Consider the following 19,426-nt stretch of genomic DNA (forward strand, 5'->3'; position numbering starts at 1 on the left):
AATTAAGATCGAAGTGAAAAGATCATCACAATTTCTTAAACATTTTCATGGCTTCACCCATTCAAATCACCATTTCACAAATCTCGAGACAAGGAGAAAGACAGAGAAAACTACTCAGAACTCATGGGGAAAGCACAACAAAACTCGGAATTCATATATAAAATCAAAGCCATACAAAATATAACAAGTAAATAACTTATCTCTAAATTTCTCCCCAAGAACACTCCTCGAAGTTCCTCTGAATCTCTTCCTTTCTTTACAGCATACGGAATTCCTCTTCGAAGTAGCAAGGAGGAAGAAATCTCTCACTTTCCCTCCACTCTTACAATTTCTCGAAGAATTCCTCACAGTTACACGCTCGAGCAAGCTCTCTGCACACTAATGGAACCTATCTAACCTCCAGGACTCTTCTATTTTCAGCCAAAATCTTCTCTTTAAAGATGTGGATGAGTTTTCCCAAGAGATGCTTACACCCCTCTAAAATCTGGCCTTATCTATTGTACAAGTACACATAACCGTCAATCCCACTGTCGGCGGCCTCGGTGGCGCCGTCGGGGGGCGGCGGACCTTCTTAATGAATTAATTTTGGAGTCTCGGGAGAAGCTTGTCGTCGGCGGCGTCGATGGCGCCGTTGGCGCCCTAGTGCAATTTTCCACATTTTGGTCCTTTTTGCTCCAAATTTGCTCATTTTTGCATCTTTTTGCTCCATTGACCTTAATTCATCATTCCTACAGCAAAACATCAAAAATATATTTATTTAAAGTGCAATATCATTAAAAATAGTATAAAAGAGGTACAAAAATCTCAACATATTTTTCTTTGGTCATTATCGTCAATTTCACCTATGCAGTTCTGTTTTATAGAGTTAGAAAATATTTATATTTTGGCATTTACGTAAAGAAACCAATAGTTACCTTGAAGTAAGGCATGTAACGGGGATCGATAGCAATTTGTTTTGGAGTATTAGCAAATGATGGATCCTCTGGCTTGACGATTTTAACAGCTAAGCTAATAAGTGTTTCTATGCCTTTCGAGAAATAAGAGCTTATTATCTCCGATGAATGTTGAAATCACTCCATAACACATTTAATTAATTTATTTTGTGACAGAATATATAGTGTTATAGTCAATACCTCCCTTCTCGTCATTCTCGAAGAACCTTGGAGTCTGTGATTCAGAGATAACTCTTGCAAGAGATCCATAAATATAGGTACAATCATTTGACATATGTTGTTGAACCAAATTGAATGTCCATAAAGCATCTCACCTATATATTTATCCCTAACAAAGATGGACGTCATATAGAGTATACAAACACTGCTGGATCGGTAATACTCCAACAACAATATGACAATAGTTGCAGCTCATGTCATTCTCTTACGACGTTCATGTTGCAGATCCATCCTAAAGGAAAAAAGATGTCGGTCATTTCAACAATTAATAATCAATAGATCAAGGGAGAAATAAACAATGAGAACACTAAGCCAGTTACAAAAAAATTGTATAGAGCTCAACTTATAGGCATGCATGAATCATGTAGAAGTACATTTAAAAAAAAACATTACTACGAATAACACATGAGTACATAACACAACAAAAGAACATAGAAAAAACTCATTCATCCTAGCCTGGGCCTCTTCGACTGTGAACTTGACTCCCCCATCTCTCTGGTTAATATTATATATTTCTTCATCAGCTGCCACCGGCTCTGGTGGGAAGTCATCTGGTATTCCTGCAAACCCCGTCTCACTAGGGTTGTATGCATGCTTTCTCGTAGTCACAACCCCCTTAAACGTTATGTAAAGTTTATCTTCAAGATCTGACTCAATTCTGTTATGCTTGTAATTTTTCGTTGTTGACATTGCCTGTAACATTACATTGAGCATGGAGTTTAGGTAGACAATTCGATAAATCAAAATTTTTTTATATAAATAAAATGAGAATGTATATATTACATCTAATTTCTCAGCCCACCATTCTTCTGGAGCATCAATTGTCTGTTTAATGGGATCTCAGTCTAACCTGGTTGATCCACATTTCAGCTCCTTCCAAATCTTTCACTCCTTTTTTTCAATTGATCTCATTTATTTTTAAACTTGAGCCTGTCATAATCCCTTCAAGTCATTTCCTTAAACATTTTAGCTATATTCTACCAACCTTTCTTATTGAAGTACGTTGTTGGTCTATTACCGATTTTATTTTCAGTAATACATAGATTGCAAAAGATATTTGTAATCTTCTTATCCCACATAGCTAATGGACCAAATTCATTTGTCTTAGCCATATTGGAACTATATCAAGAATTGCAGAAGCGTAAAGAAGACCATATTCGAAAATAACATGCATAAGAGAATGGTTGAACAAGTAATTGCATGAGGATAAAGCAAATACATTATCATTTCCAGCTGAAATACAAGTAGATACATGACAGAGTTCCAAGCCTTTGAATACTATGAAGACGAGTAGAATCGAGAGGCATTACAGAAAAATGAGCAAAACTTCAATTATTTTAAGAACATTCAAACCATAGCTAATCCTAAACTCAAGATTGCTACAATTTCCTCTCCAAAATTAAAAAATATAATCAGACAAAATATTAATGTGGTTCGGTCAAAGATCTACATCCACAGAAGGGAATCAAACATTTTTTATTATGCAATTGTATAAGGTTACATAGATATGAATCTCAGAGGAATAACACAACAACATGCTCTCAGCTAACCCGATACAAGCATTACACCAATGGAACCTTATAATATTTCTTCCTCCCTTTCTTTAGCTGCATCAATGGCAAAGTAGACCAAAGGGTAAGGCAGTAAAGAGAAAGCTCCATTTATTGTACTCCACTTCCCTCAGTTTACAAAGCACACCAATGGAGGCTCTCGAAAAACAATAAATGAAAACCCTTATTCTTTAAGGCGCTGAAGACCTCCCAACACATCAAAACAGTAAATAGCAAAGCAGACCGAAGGGCCCAAAGAAATACCAATTCTGTAACGCACTAAAGACAATAAATACCAATTCTGTAAGGCACTAAATACCTTTCAAAGTGACCAAAGGGCTATCAATGCTTAATATTGTCTTGAAGCATTTTTTTTAGGCTCTGTGATGTAATGCTTCAGTATATGAAGTTGTTGTGCGTAAAAAGAAATTTTTTTTACCATAATCTTTTAAATTGGGTTTGATGAGCATGATGAAGCAATTCTATTATATTTGTCTCCTAGCAGTGATGATAATGCATGATATTCCTAAAACACCTATTATGCAAGGCATTGAAGTACCTTTGAGGCATTCTTATAGAATTTTTCAAAGTATGCCCAAGAACAATTAATACATAAAACAAAAGAATTCTTATGATGCTCTTTGATGCAATGCTTCATTTCAACCAAAAGAAAGTGTACCAGAAAACATAAATCCAGCCAGCAAACACCCTGAACAGGAAGATTCACAAATTTCATACCAAACAAAAGCACCAACTCCAACGAAAATTCTTTAGATGTTTGTGTTGAATTGAGTGCCATTGAAACAAAATTCACACCAAACAAAAGTACCAACACCAACAACACTCCAGCTCTCAAGTACACAACAAATAGAAAGATCACAACCAAAATCCATCAGCCAACAGAGCACCTCACAAAACAGCCCTAGCCGAATTTCCTTTCTCTAGCCAACATATGACCTCACAAAGAAAACATTAACCAGTAGACCACCCTCCAAAAAAAAATTTTCATCTTTTGTTTTTGAAAAAACTCTTCGGTAGTAAAGATGAAGGGCATGGTCTGAGGCCAAACTTGAGAGCATAGCCCAAATTTTAGAACAACAACAAATAATAGGCCAAAATCTAGCAGATCCCAACATTCCCGTGCAAATTAACAAATGCACCAACTAACAAATGCAAAAATCTCGGTAGAGAAGAGGAAACATGTTCTCCTCCCAAAGATCGAAGCTAGGGAAACATACCTCGAATGAGAACTGTCAACCTCCCCTATATTGAAGAAGGAAAAACAAAAATCAGAGAGGGAGATGGAGAGGGACAACAGTGGGAACCTCTGGAAATCTTAAGGCGGCGCGGGTCGTGGACGCGGGACACTGGGGAGTACCCGCGTCACCGCACCCCAATAGGCTGCCCCAAACGCGCCCTTAGCAAATCCTTGCATACAAAGAACCATGACCTAGAATTAGGAGCGTTAAAAAAACTCTTTGTCCGCAAGCAACACGTTCAACTTGCTAGATAACTTGTGTTCAAATCATTCGTTAAGCAAGCCAAAAACAACCAATTTCTTTGTTCAAACATGTTTAGCCCATTTTAGCTTTAAAAAAAATTATATATATTTATATCTAAGTTTAAATCACCTCATATGATCATGTAAGTTTATATCTTTTATTGCATAAATATAATACAATTTTGAATACAACACCTTACATTTATTTTTCTAATTAATTTAAAAGAGATGAACATGAAAAATAATATACAAATCGAGTCAAACACAAATATCATGTTCATTGGCAATTTCATACACAAGCCAATTTCAAACATTCTAAACACGAGTGAAAACTAAGCTCACTTACGGGTCGTTTGGAGCAGCTTATTATCAGCTTACATGTTTTCAAAATGCGGCCCGGCCATTTGGTTTCTCCATTCGGGCGGCTTATCGTGATACGTGCGATCTCATTTCTATTAAACGTTGGTCATGGGTTGAACCCCGTGGCCCGCATTTGGAGTTAAAATCTTTCGTCAAGCTTGCCCTCGTGGTCACCATTGCCCCGCTTTTGTTTCTCTATCACCGCATTTGTTCATCTACCACTCCAACTCTCTCTTCATCGGAGTGAAGGTTTCACCGCTGGCCACTGGCAATCTCCTCATTCCCGGCCAATGTTACTTTCTTTTACCTTCAAACTTTTTTTCCTGCACTCTCTCCTTCATCTCCCTCGTCCCCTCCTTCTCTTCTCCCAGCAAACTTCTTCTTCGGTCGTTCGAGATCCTGAAAACAGAGGAAAGAAAGCTTCAGTTGAGAGGTATAGGACGAGCTCGTTGAGCGTTTGGGGGTGGAGGAAGAAGAGGGGGAGGAGGAGGAAGGAAAGCTTCAGCTTCTAACATATAAGCTCTTTATTTTTTTTATTTTTTTTTGCAGTTATTTAAATTACTTTTTGTGAGTTTTTATTTTTGGAACAGAGCTATTTAATTTCGATTATTAATATGTTGGAATTTTTAATATATCAACTTTAATGATATCTTTGAACATCTTAATATATCAGCTTTAATGTATTGTATTAAGTGTCGTTCAACAAAAGGTGAGCTCTAGGTTAGAATTCTATTATATCAACTACTCTGTGGAGACAAACACTTTCTCATCATGTTGCTTAGCTAAAAATTGATTATCTATTAAAATATATTTTCCTTCTTTATTTCTTCCCCTAAATGGCATTTTATACACAAGTAACTTACTTATGTCTGTCTCGTTGTATTATTCCAACGAGGCCTTCTTAAAAGAAATATTTAATCATGCAGAACTCACAATATTCTAATTTAAATTGGATTATTTAATGACTGCTAATAAGCGTATAATATTGCTATAAAAGATATTGCAAACAACATTACTGCACATGGGCGAAATGATCATTTATCCGGAAACACTTGCAAAACAACTGTTTTCCAAACGCACAGACCAAACAGACAGTCAGTTTATCTAGATCAACTGTTAATCAACAGTTTATCTGGATCAACTGTTTGGCAACAAATTATCAATAATCTGCAGCTATCCCAAAACAGACCCTTTAGCTAACTCGTTTACAGCCCCACCTACAATCACAGCTTCTCCCATTTTTTAATCCCACAATCATTTTATTTGCCAAGAGGTCATGAGGCTAATTGTAAAAAATACTAAAAAAAATTTATAAATCAAAATTTCGTAGGACACTACAATTTGCAAATGAAATATTTTAATATTAATTAATTTTTTTTATAAATGAATAGCGACAAAATATATTAATATATACAACACATCTCATAATAGATCCAAAAATTTTAAATCCATACCAACCAAATTCGAAATAGTATATAATCACACATTTTTTTTTTATTTAAAAAAGAGATTGTAATCATATTTAATTGAACAACGATCATTAAATATCATGGCAGACTTTTGACTCTACAAATATTTTTAAATTTTAACGATTCTACTCAGTTAAAAAACTAAAGACGATGATTTGATAACGCCGACCAAGTGTTTGTTTCATGTGTATGGTTCACTGTCCGAAATCGCTCGACGCCAAGGCTTCATTATTTGCGGCCGCGCTTCGGACCCGCTTTCAGCGTTCCGTTCGAGCTTATTACCATCCAGCCGCTCGATCTCGTCCCCGATCCCGTCCCAATCTTCTGCCCTTCTCCTCTCTAATATTGTTTGTGCTCAGGTTCCTCGTCGTGCCCAATGTCTCTGCCTTTCTCATCTCCCGATCTCTCGTCTGTGCTCCGGTTCTCTGACTTGTCCCCAACTCTCCCTCGTTCTCCCTGTAAGTTCTCTCTCGTTCTCCCTCACCCGCGCCTCACTTTGGTGCTCCGGCTTTCTGGTAATAGTAATGTGTTTGATTGTTTTCGCACCTGTGTTGGCTCTATCGGCTCTGGTCATGCCTTGTTGTGGGAGAATTTTTGCTCTGCCATCTTTAATGCATAAATTTGTGAATGGCATCTTCTAATGCTGAAATTTTCGAGTTCATGGTAAGCTCTATTTAGCACCAAGATGTTGAAGGCAAATGTTTGGAATGTGATGGAAATGAACCTTGTGCTTTCTCTATTTGTTAATTTTCTTGAGCATGGGATTGATCCATGTGTTGCCCCTTATGTGACTTATCTTACAGCATATTTATTACATTTTGGTGACTTTTTTTGCATCGTAGGGGTTGGCAAATAGTCATGGATAAGCCATTGCAATTCACTCACGATGGCTTGATGATTTTTTATTCAATATGGTTCTGGTTTTTTTTTTTTTTTTTTTTTTTTTTTTTCATTCCTTTGGCCTTGTGCTTCTCAATTTCTATGTTAAACCCCATGCTTTGGCATGTTTGTTAGAGTTGGTGGTTGTTTACTGCTTGTTTGAAAGACTGGTTTTAAATTATGCGTGCAAGTCATGTTGTTGGAAAGGTTGTTGGCTACTAGTCATGCTATCGCATGCATAATATACATGGGTAGGATGACATGGTTGGGAAGTTCGATGAATTCAATAGTGGTGGTTTTCAGTTTTGGTAAAGTGACTACTTGGAAAGGTTTAATGAATTTTGTTGCGGGTGGCCTTCGATTTTGGTAAATTGCATGAAGATGTTGATTTGTTTTACCATTCACCATAATAAGAAGTAAACTTTAGGTTTTATTCATGTAAAAGGCATTGGAATTGGGTGGCATGAATGGAAATGGACCTTCGCATTATATTATGGAACTCTACTTCCTTAAAAACTTGGATTCCTCTATAAATTGTTATTAGTAAGAGGTTGAATTTTATGACATGTATTTCTATTGTTTTTTGCAAAATACTAAGGTTGTTTTAAGATTTACAACCAAGAAAATTAATCCAAAACAGCTATTGTTAGAATGTATGGTCACCAAATGAAGGAACACAATGTATTCATGGTTATGGAATGTAGCAATGGACATATTATGCTACATGTGAATATTGTTTTATGGAAAATTGATGTTTGGATAACATTACAACATTTCATTCGGAAAATTTCTTTGTTCTAAATAATGTTGTTATGTTCAGGAGTATAAGTGCAATTTAATTGTTGCATAATATGTCATTACATACATGCATCCACTTAGTTGTGAATACAGAGGAATTGAAGTGTTGGCTTCTAATATTTGAAACATTTCAATGTGTCCTTTTTATGGAAAATTGATGTTTGGTTCATTGCAAGACCTGTGCTTTTTTCGAGCTCTTTTTTTTTTACGAGCTCTTCTTCTTTATCCTTGTTCTATTTAATTTCCCTGGAAGATGAAATTGATGAGAAAGTATTTTTCTTCGAACCAAAGTTTATAAATACAGAAATTATGAAATATATTTGCTTCTTATTCTCCAGATGTTATTTTGCTTTCAGATTAGAGATGTACCATATATGAATAAACTCAAGATATTGGATAGGTAAACACATTATAATTAGGGGATTTGGAGCTGAACTCCTTTTTATTTTTAATGCTTAAACAGTTTAAAATCCCCATAAGCTATAGAATTAGAATGAATATTTGCTCTATGTGTATAGCAAACATTGGATGGACAATGCTGTGAAGCACTCATTAGTAATTGTTTAGTAGGAAGAAAACTCCCAATAGCTTGGAAAAGCTAGGTGACTCTTCTTGAAAAGAATGTTTATAGTTAAAAATTAATCCATGTCCTATATTCTTCAACCTTTAGAAAACTTCCCCACTAGCCTAATGAAGGGAGAAGTGAAACATGGGTTCCCTAATTTTATGGCATTCTCTTTCTTTACTTCTTTGTATTGACACTATTGTAATATTAGGCCATAAAAAGCCTCATAGGCCGATGTATGGATTCATGAGAAAAAAAATTATCATACTTTGATTTTATGAGTTCTTTGATGTAGCATGAAATTGTAACCTTTTATCTAATAACTGCAAACTTGTCATTCATCATATCTAAACATAATGAATGTTTGTTTTATGTTTTGTGCTCGGGAGTAATGAACATAAAATGAGGTTTTTTCCTGTTAAGCCGTGAAGATATTTTAAGTTTATAAAGGCTTATCTTGATGTCATGCTAATCTTGGTGATAATTTTCTTATGAGAATATGTGTCGCAGCTTATCATTTATCGGGCAGCTTGGATTGTCATTGGATTACTGCTATTTATTCTTTAACAGATTTCTTATGCTAATCTTGATGATAAATTTATGGAGTAGCTTGGATTGTCATTGGATTACTACGTGCAACAATAGATTCCATTCTTTAACAGTTTTAATTTTTTTGATATGATGTTGAAGCCCTAGTTATTATTGATCAAATGCCAAGCCTATATTGTGCATTTCTTTATGCTATTTCTTTTGATCTTTGTCTCGCAAAATGATGCTTTTTTTCACATGCTAGTTAAAGTTTTTGCTTACGGTTTTTGAAGTGTGTAATTAATATGATGATATCTCCATTGTATATATATATTTTTTTTTTGTTATTTGATGGAGCACCTCCTTGTTATCGTTTATCCTCTCTTTTCTTATTATTGGTTTGTAAAACGATTTTTTTCATTCTCATTATGTAATAGTCCAAAATGTTGAGTTTTTTTTATATGTTTTAAGTTATTTTTTTTAACTGTCGCGTTCTTCAATTAGTATATATATGGCTAAGACGAGTGAAGGGGGTCTGTCAGTAATGTGGGATAAAGAAGTAACGTACATTTTTTGCAATCTTTGCATTAAAAAAATTGATATCATAAATAGGTCAACCACGTATTTTAACAATGAGGGTTGACAAAATATTGTGAAAAAGTTCAAAGAATTGACGGGAAGGGATTACGACAGACTAAAATTTAAAAAACAAATGGGATTAATTGAATGAGTAGAACATTTGGAAAGAGCTGAAACGTGGATCCACCAGGTTAGATTGGGATCCCATTAAGCGAACAATCGATGCTCCAGATAAATGATAGTTGAGAAATTAGAGGTAATAATTATACTCTCATTTGGTTTATTCTCATAATTTTTTTAACTAATAAGCCACCTAAACCGTCTCCTCCCATACCATGTTACAGACAATGCCGACAGCAAAAAAATATAAGCATTACAAAATTGAGTCAGAGTTTGAAGATAAACTGGACATAATGTTTAAGAGGATAGTCACGACGGGAAAGCATGCATTCAACCCAAGTGAGTTGGTGGTTGCTAGCATACCAGATGACTTGTCACATGAGCAGGTTACAGCTGACGCAGAAGGGTCTTAGTATTAACCAGAAGGAGAAGGAGTCCAGCTACCTGTTAAAGAGGTCAAGGCTTGGTAGGAAGAGGAAAGATAAGGACATTTTCGTGAAAAGCTCATTCGATAAATTGTGGCTGCTTTGAGGGAGTCTATCGCAGATACTATTTGTAGTTGCCGGTTCACCCACTCTTTTTTTATTTATTAGACTATATGTTTTTTTTCGTATGTATTTTGTTGTATTGTGGATTTGGATTTTATGCTTTTATTAAGAATTTCGTTTGTTCATTTATACTTTCGAATATATAAGAATGACATGTTATAATAATTTGTTTTTCTTTGTTTGTTTTGTTTTTTTTCTTTTTTCTTTTTTAGATGTATGAGGTCAGTGATGAATGATGAAAAATATGGCCTTATGAGTTTTTTTGGATGGTCGGTTCATTGTTGTTATCTAGTGTTGCATGTGCATTCCTAATGAAGGCAACTGATATCCTCACTTCTATTGGGTGCATCGAATTATGAGGATTTATGTGGATGACCTTTTTGGTGATATGCACATCTGGCACATGACAAACGTATCATTTTGGTATTGCGTGTGAAATCCTAAAGAAAGGAACCTAGGTCCTCTCTTCTTTTTAGTGCAACGGTATATCATGATCTACTATATGGCTTTTTTTTGTGATAGGCACATGTATCCCAGAACAATTGTTTTTGTGGGTTAAAGACAACCAATAACTCATTTATTTGATGGTCTAACGTCTCCTTGTAGTGACAGACACATGGGTTGGTGTAATTACTTGTCTAAGACCGCACACTCACATTTTTTAACTTTTTAGTTCGATATGATTTTCATTTAATTGGGTTCTCTTGTAGCTATATAGAACTTAATTTAATTTTCTAATCTGACAAATTTTTTTTTTAATCTTTGTAGATACATGAGCTCCAAGATTTCAGAGACCTCCCAAGTTGTTTTGTGTTACTGCGGACTACCGGCTCCCTTACGTCACATCAGCCTCATAGCTGTGGGAGACAGTTCTACGATTATCGTAAGTGTGTTTCAGCTTGTGATTTCTTCTGTTGGGTCAACACTTTAACATATTGCACTACCCACAGTGATCGAGGTACAATGATTACTCAAGAGAGCAATGCAGCTGAGGACAGACGTTGTCAGAGTTTTAAATTATACATTTTAATATTTTTAATTGTAATTGTAATTATGTTTATCTTTATTTTATTTCTTTTAATACACACGAGAGAGTGAGCACTCTATGTTATTTTTTTGAACTGATCTGTAATTGTTTGCGACTTCTGTTTTATCTATTATTTTACCCATACAGTTCTAAAAAAAGGGTAGAAAGATCATTTTTTTCCAGCAACAGCTGTAAATAAGTTGTTTTAAATAAGCACCCCCCCCCCCCCCAAAAACAAAACAACAGTCAGTTTATCCTGATAATCTGCAGATTATCAAATTGTCAGAATAATCTATTTATCAACATATTACAAATAATCTACAGCTGCCCCAAACGGACTCTTAATTTCATGTACTTGAACTTAAATTTTTAAATATATGCCACCCCATGCATAAAAAGACGTGTTTAACCTTTTAAAGGTTAAATTAGTGGATTTTTTTATGGGATATGAAAGATTTGGGTGGTATAAATGCAAAACATAAATTTTAGGTGTTATACGTGTAAATAGATAATAATTTGGTGGTTTATGTAAATGCACCTAACAATGGAAATCAAATAGGCTAAGAAAAAAACAACAAACAGTCTGCCGATGCTATCAATAACTAAGCATTTAGGTATGATAACCATTTTTTACGTTTGCACGACCTCTGATTCCAACAATCAGATGATGCTCAAACAAGTTGGCCTATTTAGAAACGCAATGTTAATACTTCGATACATGGATTTCCATATAAACTAAAACCACAAATATAGAATCAAAAACTTATATTTACACTAAAAATTGCAAAAATAACAATTCTACTGTATTAGGTACTTCAAAATTAAAAATATCACATGAAGTAGAATTTACCTGTTGCAGCATCCCTCCTTGCCATCAAATTCCACAAACTATAGCAGAGAAATGCCACAGGGGAAAGGGCAGGGGAAGGCCGAAGCCCCTATAGGCCGGTAAAAGCAGCATTCTTCAACCTTACTTAGGGCTACAGAAGAAAATACTATTACAGAGAAAACAAAGCCTACCAGCCATATATAGGATTCTGCACCTGAGGAGGCAACAGATGCAAATCAACGCAATGCTGCTTATCATAATCTCTGGTGCCCGGAATTGCTCCGGTAGAAATTCTCAGGAGCTCATTTCCTGTCAAACAATAATGAGCAAAAGCCAATCCCCCATCAACTGCTTCAGATAAACTTGGTAATGAAACTGATTTCTTGATTTTTGAGATCAGATTAGCTTTTCCACTCTCCATGGAATCTTCATTGTTTCTACTCAGCACTTTGTCAAGCTCGGAGTACTCAAGAAATCTTTGGGTGGCAGCCTCCCAGGATAAATTATACCTTTGCACAGGGGTCAGGGGCTGAGGCTCGTTTGCAAGAGCCTCCTTTACTCTTGCAACAAATTCCTCTGATGTTCTGTAAGTCAAGCAGTTAGGGAAGGCTCTAAAGAAATCGTTTGATGGATGGTCTGCACAGATAACAAACTTTCCCATAGCTAAAGCCTCAGCTGTAGCGGTGCACAGGACATCACTGACACTGGGATTTATGAACACCTTATACCTACAAAAAGAAACAAACTAAGGGATGACACGTAAGAATATACAGAAATGATAAAATGCAAATCTATGAGTACCCATGAAGCGAATCATCAGCATGATCCCTGCCTTTCATAAAGTTCATATTCAGCTGCAGTTTCTGGGCAGTGGACTGCACTGCATGGGAGTCTTCTCCGTTGCCGTAGACATCTAACTTGAAGCCCTCTAATTCATTACTGTGATTTGCCAACAAATCTATTAACTCTTTGTAACCTTTTGCCCAAACCATCTTACCCAAAAAGTATGCTCCTTTGGAGAATGCCTGCTGCCCACTATCCCTTTCAGCTGCTTTAATCTCCCCAACTTCGAGGAATTTAGGGTTGACACCATGAACATTGCAAATAACAGATCTAGGTAGATCCTGAGTTGCTGCGGAGAGTCTCAAAACCTATATAACAAATAACATAGATTTGTTGGTAGGGCGATATGCTCTGGTTAAGGTTTTTGAAAGAGAGTTACATTCGGCAGAGATTAAAACCATGATAGGATAATAAACGATTGCATGGATTCCATGATATGATAGGAATCAGGTCTCTACCACTTCGTCTTTTGTGATTCTCTATTAAAAATTTTCTTTTATGTATTTAATGGATGTTCTTTTAATCATTCATTGTACATATGCAAACCACCTAAAACTATTTTCAACCATTTTCTTCATTAGATACGATGACAAGCATTCCTCAAAACTTAATCAATCCTTAACGTATCCTTTCTAATATCTTATTCATCCATCTTAGCACTATCATTTCTATCACGCTTGTTAGCTACGATTTCTTTATCGTCCTACAATATAGTACACATTCAATACAGCCAACCTAACTGTAATTTTATTAAAGTTATCTTTTAAATTTTCAAGATATCCAAATATCATAAAATATTTTTTGATAAATTTCTCCATTTTAACTATAAGCCTTAAATCCAAATTTAGAACATACCTATCGCATGTGTCATTTTATTTTCTAACAATATTGATTGATAATTATTAATATCACACTCATTAAAATTACACTATAATATACTTAAATATTTATTCTACTAATTTCAAATCCTCTATTTTTAAATATTTTCTTCATTGTTCTAACTTTACATACTTTTTCTACAGATGCCCTGTCAATTAGAATTGTCATCTATGAAAATATACGCTTAACAACCTAACTTTAAATATCATTTTTAATCATCTTCAAACATAAATAAGAAAAATAAATTCAATTTTCCTTAAACATACTGATCCATTGATGATCCATGATATAATCTTTGAATTTTGAACGACTTACACAACTTCTGCTATTACAAAACATTGACAAAGCATTATGGAATTTCATAGGTAAATTGCTTTGAGTTTCCAATAGATTTTCCCTACGAGTTAAATAGAGTTTATTTAATATTTAAGAGATCAAAGATAAAAGTACCCATACTTAATTACATGATTGCCTATTAGCAAATATAATGCTCAACTATGGACACTAATTGTCTATGATAGAACTTGTCAGCATTTAAATTGAAAAAGATGAATAGATTGTCCACTCAATCAAGATTTCATAGTCATCATGAGTCAAACTGATGAACACAAGATTTCAATCATAACTGAACTTACCGCCTAGATCGACTGATCTCATCTAATACATAATAAGATTTAGACATGACATTTTAGCACAAGACATACCCAACCAATATGCAATCATAGAGGAATTCACATTGTATCCACTAGTTTTCGGAAAAAGGGAACCCTTAAAAGTGATGTCCTAATTGAATGAAGTCTACTTTAATAGGTGTAAAGTTCATTCATGCATATTAACTTGAAAGCTAAAGCTTACACCATAGGCAAACATAGAGATTGGTTTGACTAGACATGTCAATAAGTGTATGTATAAGGTGAATAGATTAAGCTTTCAAGCGTGAGAGTTCAACTGAAAATGACTTGAGCTTACTAGCAAGCAAGCGACCTGAAATGATATTTTGCAGCCTCATATTAATTTGCGGTTAACCTAGACGAGGATTGGGGTCCTCTATCCTATGAAGACCTGAAAGGATTGAGTTTCATATCTTCGCCAGAAACTAAACCTGTTTTTGTGTCTAAACCTGGCTTTGTGTCTTAGATTCAATGAAAGACCCATAAATGAGGCATAACACCAAAAATGAAGAAGCCAAAAGGTCAAATTTAAAACCTTAAAAAAAAGGACAGCCTAAAGGTGGAACTAATAACCTCACAAATTATAAAAGCCAGAATGTGTGATTTACAATACTAAAGATAGAACGGCTCAATAATAGGACATAATAACTCTGAAAATAGAAAGACTTTAAGAGTTAAAGCTTACGCCGATGGGCTAGTTAGCTTTGTGTCGATCTAACCAATACGATTTGAATTTGAATTCTTAAAGAAGTCCATGTGTGGGGATCCAAAACCCCAAGGATGAGGAGTTAGGGCTTCATCTGTGGGCATGGGCATGTTGATTTTGCGTTGAACTAACCAAGGCGATTACTATTTATGTCATGAGAATACCCGCTTGGGGAAACTCATAACCTCAAGGATTAGGAAAGCCCAAAAAATAATATGTAGGACTCAAAATGCAAAGTGGTCAAAGGATGGAACTCACAACTCCAAAGATGAAGACACCTAAAGGTTTGCTCCATGAGACTAGCAGGTATTCCAGCAGTGATTCTAAGGTATGACACAGAAAAAGCTTAAAACCAGTATGGAGAAAATCGCCACAACAATTGGTTGATAGTTTTTTATAAATTTAGCCTTAATTTCTTATGCAAATGCAATACCAAATGTCTTCGTGAAGCACATAGCTAGGTAATCATTGTAAAAGTCAATACAATGATTCTCAGCTCTATCATCCTATTGCTTTATTAAGTACCATTGGAGCTAACTTGTTTTGATTTAATATTTTAAAAGTTCAAAGGCAACCAAGCAATTTTTGAAGAACTATGATGAGCAGATTTGAGTGGCCCATATTCTTTGATAATATTAAAGGAGGGTAAATTTTTAATTTTTAATAACAACCCCTATATACTTTAGAAAAATAATAGTGATAATGATGAAAGTGGGCTCTTAGTTTTATAATAATTTGATGTTCGATGAATATTTGACAATTTTTTTTTCAAATTAAGGGTGATGTGCTAATTTTGGCACATCTATCAAGGTTACTAGGACAGATAAGAGATTCCACACCCATCATCAATATATAAAGGTGGATCTCTCAAGTTTTAGAAATTTTAGTGCGCCGTAGAATATTATATAAAAATTTTAAATTTATAGATGATCGGATAATTTTGAACCATTTTTTGGGGTTATCGGGGCAAATCAAATGTTCAATGCCCTTCATCAATCATAAAGGGGGGTGCATCAAGTTAGAAATTTTTGGGAATATTTAAATTACGAGGTATTTAGGTAACCTTTTTAGTTTAAATTTTGAAAAGGACAAGGTAACCTCTCCTGACCTTGCCGAATGCAACTCAGTGCAGACACACCAAAGTTCACAAAAGTTGATTTTTTAAGTATTTTGTTTTATTTTACTTTCTTGTTGTGGTTTTATACGCTTTCTAGGTTCATTGTTTCAATAAATTGTGTATGTTCATGTTTAGTTCAAGGTGTTAAGTTAAATGACACCCACAAAGGAGGGAAAACTATGTGATTAGTGGATTTGCTAGAAATTTTGGCATTACAACAGGTATTCATTCTAACATATAAAAATGGCATATATGCTCCAGTGCAAGGGGCAATAATCAATAAGATAAATATAGGTGGTGCATGACATCAATGTAAAAGAAGTATTCCCAATCAGTCAATGTCTTGAAATTCCCTATGGAGAATAATTTATATATATATATATATATATAATTGAAATAAAATGGTGAATGCTCCCCCTAATTTGCCAAAAAAGGCACACATGAGACACCTTTAACATAACAAGAATAAATTGCATGCCTTCCACTACATCACAAGGAATGTTTATCCATAAAGTTTAACAGAATCATAATAAACTAATATGAGAGGAGCCTCTCCGCCATGTCATGAAAAACTAATATGATTACTGATTTTCACTCTTTGCACTGTGAGAGAGCAAAAACAGAACACCGCAAGCTTCAGTAGACAAAATTGAGACAACAAAACACAAAATCAATAAAGATTATTTTAGGGATTCAAAGGAATACACCACAAAAAAAAAGTACGAAAATTTACATTCATACCACACAAATCTTATGTATTTACATATGTAACATCTAAATTTGATATTTACGTTTGTAACAATTTAGTATTAAAAATCTAGGCAAGAAAAGGTGTAATTCATTTTTTAAAACAAATGCGGAATTTTTTACATGATGTCAAAGATTTTAGTGGTACGTATGTAAATATGAAAGTTTAAGTGTTAGATATGTAATATATAAGAATTGTGCTGTATGCAAGTAAATGCCCCAAAAAAGTAATGCATGGTTATCTTTTTAGATATCTTTTTACATTCTGAAAATTCAAAAATGTTAAAAACATAAATACACCCTACTTTCCTCTTCATAAATGTGGTTGAGAAGAACTCTAAGAGTAAACGATGATCTCTCCTCATGAGGGGCCACACTTGGTCACATGACAAACCTCACATTGGCATATGAGGCTGAGGAAGTGATGGCTTCTAGAGGTATTTTAAGAAGTTATTTTGCAACATTTTGATGACTAATGATTCATTGGTTCAAGCGCTATAAGGGCGTCGCCATCAAACCATTTTGGAATCACAAAGTGATCAAATGACTGGGATAAGCCCCAAAAACAATCCTAATAATGAGATGAAATTAGAACAGAGGTCAACAGAATCCCATTTTAGTGAAAACTCATTGGTCAACCTAAACTTCTACTAATATTAATCGATGCTGTCTATTGTACATATCTTCCACACATGCCATTTTTTTAAATCAAATACTCATTAAATTTAATATATGCTTATATCAAAATTAACAAATGCTATATAAGTATTTCATAACTCTTTATACTTTATCATTAATTTTTTTAATAAAAAAATAGTTACCATAGAAGATCTTCTAAGACTGAAAACAATTTGATCCGATAAAATAAGAATAATTTTTTTAAGTCAATATTTAATTACTCTCTCCCATAACTTTATTGTGTCTTATGTTTGATTCCTTTATAATAAACAAAATGTACACATTTAATTTCTCCTTAAAAAGTATGCTTCTTTTAGAATCAATTTTTAAGGACAAAATTTTATCCCAAATATTTTCATCAATTATAAGTACGTCTAAAGGGAAAATACACCAAAATAGGGAACCCAATTGTAAATAAGATACTTTGCTGTCAATTATATAGCAAATTTTAATTAGAAGCAAAAAAAGACTTTGCTTAAAATATAGCACATACCATATTCAAAAGTGTAGCCACTATCCACAAATAAAAAGACTTACCATTTGAGTCATCTAGAATCTTCAAATAAAGTTTGAAATTTAATCTTTAAAGAATAAATTTATGATTGCACATTATGGAATTAAATCATAATTTAAAATTCAAAAGACGATAAAGATGATCAAAGAAGATATGAAGGCAAATAATAGCTAAGAGAATAAAAAAAAACTATTTTAAAATCACTAAAATATATTCCCCTAATTTCAAGAGATCAATCACCTTTCATGGAGAAATAAAAAAATTTTAGATTTGCAAGGGATGGCTACCAGCAATTCAAATATTCAGAATAAATTTCCTAATTCGTAAAATTAGCGGACTGGTGTATATATATATATATAGGATCCTATTTTTTTAGGATCCTATTTTTTTTATAAATTTTTATAAATATGAGGCCTTTAAGCAGTAAAATTCAAGTTTAAACAGAATTATTTTATTTCTCAATCTTCTTGCATTAGCACTTGATTCTCATCACTCCTCGCTTTATAGCTAACCTTATCTTGCAAAGCACACAAAAAGATCTTAATTCTCAATTTTGGTTAATAGCCTCAACTCTCAATTTTGCCTACCATCACACTCATTGATTACACTATAATGGGGACTGTTAATCATGCAGATAATTTTGGTCAAGTTAGGGCTGATGATTTCATAAAAAGTAAATGATGTGCCTTTGCAGACAAAACTTTTGATGTATTTAAAATGATTACTCCGGTGAGTGTCCTCAACCACGATGAAACAAATTATATGTGGTTGTCGCTATTGAACATGGCCATCATTTTGAATCTCCATGAGGATGATGGACCGAGAGGTATTCAAAAGAGTATAATCCTAAGAAAAGGGGTGAGGCTTTCGCCATTGTGGGCGATGTTAGTGGTTGTGTTTAAGTTCTTACCGACGATGCTGATTCTTTCCCTGTGAAAGCAAAATAGAAGATTGATCCTTCACAGCTTTTGGCATTGTTAAATGGTTCCTCATCCCTTTTGTTGTCCACTACTCTTTCATAACAGTTGGAAACATTATTGGCCATGAACTTCAACTGCTCATCATCAACATTCTGTGCTCTAGTAAGTTGAATTAGTGAAGGATAAGACCGTGCAATACCCCATGAGGATGGAGAAAAATTGTTCCAATTCAAGAACTTCAAGAAAAACTCCGCAAAAACGCGTAGGCCAACTCGAATGGTGAAACCTTTAAAAAAACCCCAAAAGTGATTCCTCCTCACCCTAACATACTCCCGAGCTTGTTACCCACTTAACAAGTCTATGGACTGAGCTTGAATAATAAATGAGCTAGAGTAATATATATATATATATTTATATTTATATATA

General features: G+C 34.3%; 1 protein-coding gene across 1 annotated transcript in view; it reads right to left on the reverse strand.

Moving 5' to 3' along the window:
* Positions 1 to 11,766: 11,766 nt before the first annotated feature.
* The window catches only part of LOC110019456 (digalactosyldiacylglycerol synthase 1, chloroplastic), a 29,408-nt gene continuing 21,748 nt past the window's right edge, over positions 11,767 to 19,426 (reverse strand). The window contains exons 6-7 of the mRNA XM_020717116.1: positions 12,727 to 13,076; positions 11,767 to 12,653 (exon numbers count right to left, since the gene is read on the reverse strand). Of these exons, the coding sequence (XP_020572775.1) occupies positions 12,113 to 12,653; positions 12,727 to 13,076 (891 nt within the window). The 3' untranslated portion in view covers positions 11,767 to 12,112. The remainder of the gene's footprint in view (positions 12,654 to 12,726; positions 13,077 to 19,426) is intronic.

The sequence above is a fragment of the Phalaenopsis equestris genome, unplaced genomic scaffold (assembly GCF_001263595.1).
Source record: "Phalaenopsis equestris unplaced genomic scaffold, ASM126359v1 Scaffold000057, whole genome shotgun sequence".
Taxonomy (NCBI): domain Eukaryota; kingdom Viridiplantae; phylum Streptophyta; class Magnoliopsida; order Asparagales; family Orchidaceae; genus Phalaenopsis; species Phalaenopsis equestris.